The 11,071-nt window shown below is 47.6% G+C and overlaps 1 protein-coding gene across 1 annotated transcript; it reads left to right on the top strand.

Annotated features, from left to right (window-relative positions):
- Positions 1-1,341: 1,341 nt before the first annotated feature.
- Positions 1,342-2,295, top strand: LOC109732154 (uncharacterized). The gene is made up of 2 exons (XM_020291351.1): positions 1,342-1,821; positions 2,269-2,295. Exons 1-2 carry the CDS (start codon positions 1,342-1,344, stop codon positions 2,293-2,295), a joined length of 507 nt encoding a protein of 168 aa, XP_020146940.1.
- Positions 2,296-11,071: the final 8,776 nt, after the last annotated feature.

Genomic DNA, 11,071 nt, shown 5'->3' with positions numbered 1-11,071 from the left:
TCCACGGAGGGCTCCGCCCACGAAGGGTCCACGAAGAAGCAACCTTGTCTATCCCACCATGGCCATCACCCACAAAGGACTTGCCTCACTAGGGTAGATCTTCACGAAGTAGGCGATCTCCTTGCCCGTACAAACTCCTTGGTTCAACTCCACAATCTTGACGGAGGCTCCCAAATGACACCTAACCAATCTAGGAGACACCACTCGCCCAAAGGTAATAGATGGTGTGTTGATGATGAACTCCTTGCTCTTGTGCTTCAAATGATAGTCTCCCCAACACTCAACTCTCTCTCTCACAGATTTGGATTTGGTGGAAAGATTATTTGAGTGGAAAGCAACTTGGGGAAGGCTAGAGATCAAGATTCTTGTGGTTGGAATGGAATATCTTGGTCTCAACACATGAGTAGGTGGTTCTCTCTTAGAAAATGTATGCTGGAAGTGTAGGCACGTTCTGATGGCTCTCTCCACGAATGAAGAGGGGTGGAGGGGTATGTATAGCCTCCACACAAAATCTAGCCGTTACACACAAATCACCAAACTCGGTGGGACCGAATCGTTAAACTCGGTCAGACCAATATGGTTCAAAATGTGAATGTTAGGATTTTCGGTGGGACCGATATGATCAACTCGGTGGGACCGATGTGCTAGGGTTAGGGTAAAACCTCATCTCAGTTTGACCGATTACACAAACTCGGTGGGACCGATTTTGGTAATAAGCTAACTAGAGAGTTGGTCAAGCAAACTCGGTGAGACCGATTACAAATCTCAGCAGGACCGAAATATTGCAACAGGAACCAGAGAGTTTGCAGGCCCATCTCGGTGAGACCGGGATCCCATCGGTGAGACCGAACTGATTAGGGTTTCTGGCAGTGGCTATGTTAAGTAAACTCGGTGGTGCCGGATAGATCAAATCGGTAGGGCCGAGTTTGACTTTTGGTTTGGGACATATGTGGATATGAGAAAGTGGAAGAGGGCTTTGGAGCATATCACTAAGCACTCTGAGCAAGCAAGCCATTAAGCAACACCTCATCCCCTTTTAATAGTATTGGCTTTTCCTATGGACTCAATGTGATCTTGGATTGCTAAAATGAAAATGTAGAGTCTTGAGCTTTTGCCAATCTTCTGTCCTTAGCATCTAGAAGGGGTTCCACATCCTCTTGTCCACGCCACTCCATTTGTTGAACTCATCTGAAATATACTGGATAAAAGTATTAGTCCAATAAGGGATATGTTGTCATTAATTACCAAAATCACCCAGGGAGCACTTGTGCTTTCACAATGATCTCCAGAAGCTTGAGGAGGAACTCAAGAACCGCGAGTCCATCATCCGGACCCGCAAGGATGAACTACAACGCCAAGCTGAAGAATGGGGGTAGGCCGCCCCCTGGGGCCTCCACGTATGCCACCTCCATCAAGACCTTCATCCCCGTCACACTTGATCTCCACGACTCCAACTACGCCAAGTGGCGTGAGCTGTTCCTCGTCGCTCTCGGTCGCTATGGTCTCTCCAATCATGTTCTCTCAAAGAATACCCCATCGGATACCTCCCTCACCTCTGATTGGGGTCGCGATGACTTCACTGTCCTCTCATGGATTTATGCCTCGATTTCTCTCGAGCTCTTCGACATCATCATGAAACCAGGTTCCATCACGAAGCAAGTTTGGGACACCATCGCCAACATGTTCCGAGACAATAAGAAGAGTCGTGCTCTGGCTCTCGACGCAAAATTTTGCAACACAACTCAAGGGGACATGACGATCTCCGCCTACCGTGCCAAGCTCAAGACTCTCTCCGATGCACTTGATGATGTCAAGCAGCCGGTCAGCGACGATACCCTCGTGCCGAGCTTGCTTCGCGGCCTAAAAAACAACACTCACACCTGCGTTCGGTCCTTTCGTTCCAAGTGTCGTTTTCAGCCTTCCTTCAGACACGCTCTACACTTGTTCTTGAGGAAGCCTAGAAAAAGACCGATGCCAAGAATTCTGCCTCCACTGCTGTAGCGCCCAAGATGCTATTCTATCCTGGGCACGTGATGAATTCATGATTGGGGCAGAATCGCATTTCGGGCGCATAGCAAGGTGGATATCATTACAACATACCATGTACTAGATAGATGAGAATACCAGATACATGCTTACACTCGCCACAAGCTACAACATGAAACATCGATACATCAATACATAGCAATCACCATAAAGAAGAGCGGGATCCGACTACGGATGAAATCAAATGAAAAATAAGAATGACATCTACCCTGCTAATCCCAGGCTCCCGACCCGGAACCTATCCCTTGATCAAAGAAGAAGAAGCAGAAGAACTCCAAAACAAGCAAGCATCGCTCTCACGTCAGATCATCGCATTACCTGTACCTGCAACTGTTGTTGTAGTAATCTGTTGATGTGAACTGGGACCCGAACTTTCAATGAGAGAGATAACTACAATTTTTGGGTGGGACTTGACCCTCACGACCCGACTACCAATCGTACAAGGAGAACCGTACACGATTGATATCCACGGCAATCGCTGAACCAACTCCACGGCGTTATCGACCGAGCCAACGGCGCGATCGACCTATCCACGAAAGATTTTTCCTGCAAGTAAATCGAAGAACATGCAAGAAAATAATAGCCAAGCAATCTCGAAATTGCCAATATGCTAGATGGAATAAATCTCACAAGATGAAAATTTGGGGTTCCGTTAGGATGTCTTGATGGTCGCACTAGCCGCTACGAGCGAAGAGAAATAAAAGTAGCTAAAGCTAAACTTCTCTAAACAAAACCCAAGGCTAAAATCAAGACGGAGAGACGAATACATAGGCATAGATACAAACCGACCCTTGATGGTTCGACCGATAGACACACAGGTCTGTTTCCTAGCCAGAGACGAAAAGACTAGTCTTGGCTCTCTGGGACTTTGTGGCTTTGACTGCACCTTGTCTTTTGGGCTGCATGTGCATTAGGCCCACGTCCTTCTTTCTTTGTGATTAGCACCACGTCCTTTATTCCTTCTTACGACTAGGGAATTATACATAGGTGCATGCATAATCCTTCATCAATACATGGCTGTATGTGATACTTGTACATGCATATGCACACACACATATAGTTATTTGATTTCCGGTCGCATCTTAACTCGTGGCTTGAATAAATCTTCTGTATATAACTGATGCATCATCCGGTCTCGTAATTTAATTCTTGCTTTGTGGAAATGTTCTGCAATGACATATAAAAGAAAAAATGGTGAAGTCTTTTTATTATGGAAAAGAAAATAAATTATTGAATAATTTTGAATAGAAATCACCTAAAAAATAATATTTTTCGTCGTATCGTAGGGGCCATGTCCACATCATCTGTGAGCCACGAGGACTCAACAATCCCATTACCATGGGTATCAAGACTAGCAAAGCTTAATGAGTATGGAATGGATAGGTGGTGAGATTTTAGCAAGCACTAAGCATCTGTATGGTGGCTATCTTACGAGTACAAGAGTAACAAGAGTAAACTACGCATAATGATCACAAACTAGTAACGATCAAGTAGTGATCCTGAACTACTTATGAGTCATTCATAACCCCACTGCGTTCTCTTCCTGAACACCCTCAAAAAGAGACAATCACAGTTATGCATGCGGTTGGTGTATTTTATTTGAAGTTTAGTGTCAAGTTCTTTTCAACCTGATATTATAGATTTCCATGTCGCCACATAACCGCGGGCACGGCTTCTGAAAAGTTTAACCTTGTAGGGGTGCTCCAAGTGGTCCATTGTAAATTACCATGCGCATCCAATGGAACATCCTCACACCATGATAACACGATGCTTACGGTAAGGAATCCTGGTGGACAAGTGATAGGTGGGAACCCGATGAACAACTTCACCCCCGAGGGTGGCCCGATTGATAGAGGCGAGGGTGTCTTGATCTTTCGATGAGATGATAACTATCGATTTGGTGGAGACGACTTTGACGATCCGACTACAAACGTGCATGACGTTGCGCCTTAGTAATTGCTAAACCAACTCCGAGAGGTTATTGACCACGCCGGAGCACGATCAACCTGACCACAAAGGTCTATTCCTGCAAGCAATCGAAGAACAAGCAAGAATATGATTAAGCAATCGGAATATTGCGAATATGGATGAAGTATTGATAAAAGTGGGGTTTCATAAGCGGATTTTGTCTGGTCGTTGGACACAAACGAAGTACACGAAGTTGCAGCGATGGCTAACTTTTAACTAAATAAATGCCAAGTCTAAACGGTGCCTTAAGGGCTATATTTATAGGGAAAAGAGAGGGGATTTCGTCCACCCTAGGCAATGTGGGACTAAATCACCTCCTAAGTCGTTTCCCCTACAATATGGAGTCTAAAACAAGATTACATGGGCCTGGCCCAAAATAAGGTGGCGCAACACCAATAATAAGCTATGGAATTTATGAAAGGCCATCTTGTATATTTCATCCATCTTCTTGTATGTCATCATGGTGGCTTCAAAGTCCGGAAATCTCCACTTGAACCTCCATTCTTGTTCTCTTCGCACGCACCTTCATCTCCGTGCTTGACGATGTTCCAATGTTCATCCTTCTTGTCCGTGCTAGGCCCTTCAATTGCAAACAACACAAATGTATCTAAGTTAGGAAGCATCATATTCTCATGAACACTAGAAACATTACCAAGAAACGAAAGTACGTGATAATTTAATTGGCGTATGTGAGCTCTAGCAATTGTTCCAAGATGTAAAATAGCAGGGGATATGTGTGTAACTGTGGTAGCCATGTCCTCATCATCCTCCCCTTCTTGAAAACAAACCCGTCCTCGGCGTTGCTTAGTCTGAAATGTGGCTAACAAAAGAGACAAGGTGTACACGTTGTATATGTATATGTCATCCATTTTTACTGATCTTAGTTGGGACACATGTGACACAGTTATACAAGAGCACCCTTCAAAAGTTGTGAAATATAAAGCCAATATATTATCACAAGAAGTAAAAGGCATGAAAATATTGCAAATCAGTTTGCACATATAAGTGAAGCTCTTATTCATATCAAAAGATTGACAATGCTTATCATTAAACCATCCCGACATTGGTGAATAAACTTTAATCGTTTCGAAATTACATGCTATAACATGCTTAAATAAGCAAACATGCATCAAGTTATTCGACACGGAATCATCACCAAGATTGGAGGTTATATCAAAATGATTAAACATTGGCACAATTATTTTCAAACGTATTTGATCCAAATTAGAGTTATTCCCTGATTCACATAGTTCTTTCGCATCAACAGTTAGTTCAATGGGTGCACTCAAAATTGTTGTTATTGCATTCGTTTGATAACATGGCGAAGTCAAATCGTGAACATAGTCCTCTAAAACAGGTGGTGTGATCAAAGTAGTGGGTGATGAAGCTATGTACCTAGGGTAGGGTCATAGGCCTGACCTAGACACCCTCCCCTAGGACATCACCTTAAAGTCAGAGGTATTCAAAGGATAACAGCATCCACTCGACCAGAAGCATTCCACTCGGAAGGTTCTATGTCACTCGACCGTAACAGAAACCACTCGACAAACAGAAGGTACAAAGTCACTCTGCACAGCAACGGTCAGGCGTTACTCATAGACTTAATGATCATTTATATCACTTTATTATGGACGTTACCTGTAACGCTCCCTCTTTATGTACATTGAACTCCTTGTAACATGGGCTGGCTGGGGTCCTGGCGCACTCTATATACGCCACCCCCCTCCACTGGCACAAGGGTTCGCACCCCCGGTAACACACACACACAATTCAGTCGACCGCCTTCGGGCTCCAAGACGTAGGGCTATTACTTCCTCCACGACGGGCCTGAACTCGTAAAACTCGTGTGTACAACTTCGCCATAGCTAGGATCTTGCCTCCCTAATACCTACCCCCCATTCTACTGTCAGTCTTAGATCCACGACAGTTGGCGCCCACCATGGGGCAGGTGTCTTAGCGACTTTTTGGTGAAGTTGCGTTTTTTCCGATTCCCATCATCATGGTTTCTGGCGGTGGATTGGCTGAGGGCTGCGAGATCCGTCTCGGTGCGCTCGTCTTCGTCGCCGATGACTCCGCCTGGCTTCAAGAGGCTCCACTTGACGTCGAGGTGCTCCCCGTCCGTGGGGCGACGCACTTTCGTGCGTGCGTCCGCAGCGTCCTTCTCCGGCAGCCGTTGACCTAGTATCGGTCGGCTCCTGTGGTGTCCTCGCTCCCTGCTGTTTGCCGGTGCAAACATTCTGGTCGGTCGCGGCTCCAGCGGTGGGTGAGACATGCGGTGGCCCGTCAGTCGGCCACCCCACAAGTCACGGCAATCGAGCCCGACGAAACTCTCTACGGCCTGTTCGACCTGTCGACTGGCTCCGTCGAGACTGCATCTGAGTGCGACAGCAGTGATCCCGCGGCAGAAGTCTTGATGGTCAATGAACCATGCAGTCCTCCTGGCTTCCCACGCGACGACGGTGGCGATGGCGGCGGCGATCTGTCGCGCGCTCAGGAGGAGTACCGCCCCAGCCCCTTTCTTCTCAGCAGAGGGAAGAGCTTCGCCACTGCAATATGGATGCACTTCACACTCCTATCATTGGAGAAACCCCCGAGGCCCGGGCCTTGGTGGAGGCGCGCCTGGCCAACTTGGCTGAGCGCACTCGACGTGAAAACCTGCGAAATGCACTCAACGAGCGTGCTCGGCAGCGGTCCTGAGTCCAGTCGACGACAGCTTTTTCCGCCTTCAACTCAGGTATAGCGAACTCCGATTCAAAATCTCACAGCTGCAGCCCGAATAGCAGAGTCGATTCAGCCATCCTAGTCGGAAGCTGGCAGAGGTTTGATGCAGATCCGGGCTTTACTCCGGGCGGCAGGAGAACAGAACACAGCAGTGTCTCAGTCGCAGAATAGAATTCATTGCAGATCTGTGATGGCAGACACAGTTCAGTCGGCTCACAGCCCAAGATCGCCCCCGCGGCGTGAGGGACGTGGGTACCGGCAAGATCAGTACAGAAACCGCGAGCAGTATGATCACCGACTCGACCACGATGACCGTCGTCGAGTGCCCACACCTCCCCCGAGGAGTGGGTCATATGTGCCCCGGCAGCGCGATGACAGGCGCCCTCACAGTGGCGGGCGAAGAATTCCAGTCGACCCCAGGGATCCGGGCTTTGATGTGAGATCTATTCTCGTTCAAGGTCTGGTTGACAGAAACAGGGCACACAGAGAGGGTCATGACAGAGATCACCCGACTGGTAGCAGAGTGCATGTGTCAGGCCCAGAGTGCTTCAGTAGAGCCATCAGGGCAGCAGTGATTCCTCCCAACTTCAGGTTGGCGACGGGAGTCAGCAAGTTCACTGGTGAATCCAAGCCTAACACTTGGCTTGAGGATTACCGAGTGGCTGTATAGATCAGTGGCGGCAATGATGAAGTGGCCATGAAGCACCTTCCTCTGATGTTGGAAGGCTCGGCCAGAGCATGGTTGACTCAGTTAGCACCTGGCAGCATATACAGTTGGGAAGAACTCGCCCGAGTGTTTGTTAGAACTTTTGAGGGTACTTGCAAATGGCCGGCAGGGTTAACCGAGTTGCAACACTGCGTGCAGAAGCCGAATGAAACCCTGAGAGACTATATCCAGAGATGGATCACGTTGCACCATACAGTGGAGAATGTGTCAGATCACCAAGCGGTTTGTGCCTTCAAAGAAGGTGTTAAGTATCGAGAGCTGAATCTGAAGTTCGGTTGGACAGGGGATATGTCCCTGACTCGGATGATGGAGATTGCCACCAAATACGCTAACGGGGAAGAGGAAGACTGACTCCGGAGTGGCAAGCACAAAAACAGTCGCCCAGGAAACCGGAGGAGGGAATTCCAATCGGAAACAGAAGTGCAAGGCCGAGCCAGGTGCTCCTGGTGAGGCTTTAGTTGTGGCTCAAGGAAAGTTCAAGGGGAATCCCAAAGGGCCCTGGAACCCCAAGAAAGTGAAAGATCAAGCCGGAAATGATGTGTTGGATTTACCATGCCACATTCATACCAAGAAAGACGAAGAGGGTAATCTCATTTACCCTAAACACACCACTCGACAGTGTCGACTCCTGATCCAGCAGTTCCGAGAGAAACAACCCAATGAGAAGGTAAAGGAGTCGGACAAGGGTGAGGATAAGGAAGAAGATGATGATGGTTTTCCCAACGTCAATTCCACTCTGATGATTTTTGCTGATGTTGAGAGCAAAAGTCGACTGAAAGTTATCAACAGAGAAGTAAACATGGTTGCTCCGGCAACACCAAGTTATTTGAAGTGGTCCCAGACTGCCATCACATTCGACCAGTCTGACCATCCATCACGTATAGCCACCCCTGGGAGGCAAGCGTTGGTAGTCGACCCAGTTGTTGAAGGCACTCGACTGACTAAAGTGCTGATGGATGGTGGAAGTGGCCTGGATATCCTTTATGCTGAAACCTTGAAGGGAATGGGCATTCCGATGTCCAAGCTTAGTGAAAGCAATATGAGTTTCCATGGTTATACCTGGCAAGAAGGCTGAATCACTCGGCCAGATCGCCCTTGATGTGGTTTTCGATGATTCCAAGAATTACCGCAAAGAAAAGTTGACATTTGAAGTAGTGGATTTTCAGAGTGCTTATCATGCTATTCTGGGTAGGCCTGCCTATGCACGTTTCATGGCTCGACCATGTTACGTGTACCTCAAATTGAAAATGCCTGGTCCCAGAGGAGTGATCACTATCACTGGCAATCGGCAGAAGGCAGAAGAGTGCTTCCAGAAGGGCTAAAAAATCGCTGATGCACAAATGGCAGCAGTCAAAATGCAAGAATACCGGAAGAACGCAGATCCGGGTGATTTGTTGTGCTCCAAGAAGCCTGCCACTGATTCTGCATTTCAGTTGTCCGGTGAAACCAAGCCGATTCATATTCACCCGACCGATCCTAATAATGCTCCTACTCATATCTCAACATCACTCGACAGCAAATAGGAAGAAGCGCTCATCCACTTCCTCCGTGAGAACTGGGACATCTTTGCATGGAAGCCTTCTGACATGCCGGGTGTACCCAGGGGACTAGCTGAGCATCGTTTGTGAGTCAACCCGAAAGTAAAACCATTCAAGGAACATCTTCGACAGTCCGCCGTACAGAAGAGAAAAGCAATTGGTGAGGAAGTGGCTCGGCTCCTGGCAGCTGAGTTCATCCGAGAGATTTACCACTCCGAGTGGCTCGCCAATGTTGTCATGGTCCCCAAGAAGGACGACTCACTTTGCATGTGCATTGACTTCAAGCATGTCAACCGGGCCTGCCCAAAAGATCATTTTCCTCTCCCCTGCGTCGACCAAATCATCGACTCGACTGCGGGGTGTGAGCGATTGTCTTTTCTCGACGCTTATTCCGGGTATCATCAGATCCGATTGTATGGACCCAGTGAAATAAAAATGGCTTTCATCACTCCATTCGGGTGCTTCTGTTATGTCACCAAGCCATTCGGCCTGAAGAACGCCGGAGCCACATTCATGAGGATGATTCAGAAGTGTCTGCTCACTCAAATCAGTCGGAATGTGGAAGCATACATGGATGACATTCTGGTCAAGTCACGTAAAGGTTCCGACCTGCTGGCCAACCTTTCCGAAACCTTTGCCAACCTTAGAAGGTATGACATCAATCTTAATCCATCAAAGTGCACATTCGGAGTTCCTGGAGGAAAGTTACTCGGCTTCCTCGTTTTCGAACGAGGGATCGACGCAAACCCAGAGAAAGTTGGTGCCATACTCCAGATGAAGTGCCCTGTGCGTGTACATGATGTCCAGAAGCTTACTGGTTGTTTGGCCGCCTTGAGTCGATTCATATCTCGTCTCAGTGAAAAGGCCTTGCCTCTTTACTGACTGATGAAGAAGTCTGACAAGTTCGAGTGGACAGATGAAGCTGACGCAGCGTTTGCAGAGCTCAAAGCCCTGCTTTCCACCCAGCCGGTGCTCGATGCCCCAATCAGCAAAGAGCCTTTACTGCTTTATATTGCAGCCACTGGACAAGTTGTCAGTACAGTACTCACGGTTGAGCGGGAAGAAGAAGGAAAAGCCTATAAAGTTCAGCACCCGGTATACTATGTTTCTGAAGTTCTGACTCCATCCAAGCAAAGATATCCACATTATCAGAAGCTTGTTTATGGGATTTACATGACCACGAAGAAGGTTGCACACTATTTCTCTGATCACTCCATCACAGTCGTCAGCAACGCACCATTGTCAGAAATTCTGAACAACAGAGATGCAACTGGTCGAGTGGCAAAGTGGGCGATTGAACTCCTTCCCTTGGATATCAAGTTTGAAGCAAAGAAAGCTATCAAGTCCCAAGCAATAGCAGATTTCCTCGCCGAGTGGGTCGAACAGCAACTGCCGACTCAGATTCACTCGGAGCATTGGACCATGTTCTTTGATGGATCCAAGATGCTGAATGGTTCCGGTGCTGGGGTGGTATTGGTATCCCCCCGAGGTGACAAACTCAGCTATGTTCTCCAGATTCATTTTGACTCCTCCAACAACGAAGGTGAATATGAAGCACTTCTGTACGGGTTGCGTATGGCCATTTCACTCGGTGTCCGTCGCCACATGGTCTACGGCGACTCACATTTGGTGGTTAATCAAGTAATGAAGGAGTGGGACGTCAGAAGCCCAGCCATGACTGGCTATTGTAATGCAGTGAGAAAGTTAGAGAAGAAGTTCGAGGCGCTAGAGCTCCATCACATACCCCGACTGAAAAATCAAGCAGCCGATGATTTGGCAAAGATAGGTTCCAAAAGGGAGGCCATTCCCAGCAATGTGTTTTTGGAGCATATTCATACACCTTCAGTTCGGGAAGATCCTTTCACTGAAGAGCCCCCACAACCAAAGAGTGCCACTAATCCGATTGAAGTCGAAGTCCCAGCCATGGTCGACTTGATCATGGAGGTTTTGGTCATTACTCCTGACTGGACAGTGTCGTACATCGCGTACATTCTTAAGAAGGAACTTCCAGAGGATGAAGAAGAGGCTCGATAGATCATCCGTTTTTACTGTGATAAGAGGACAACTGTTC

The sequence above is a fragment of the Aegilops tauschii genome, chromosome 5 (genome assembly GCF_002575655.3).
Source record: "Aegilops tauschii subsp. strangulata cultivar AL8/78 chromosome 5, Aet v6.0, whole genome shotgun sequence".
NCBI classification, from domain to species: Eukaryota; Viridiplantae; Streptophyta; class Magnoliopsida; order Poales; family Poaceae; genus Aegilops; species Aegilops tauschii.
Note: the sequence above shows the minus strand (reverse complement) of the source record. Positions and strands in the feature narration are given on the sequence as shown.

Coding starts and splice junctions, on each gene's coding strand:
- LOC109732154 (XM_020291351.1), top strand. CDS start 1,342: ATGAACTACAACGCCAAGCTGAAGAATGGGGGTAGGCCGCCCCCTGGG. Junction 1,822..2,268: donor TTGATGATGTCAAGCAGCCG/GTCAGCGACGAT, acceptor TGCTAATCCCAG/GCTCCCGACCCGGAACCTAT.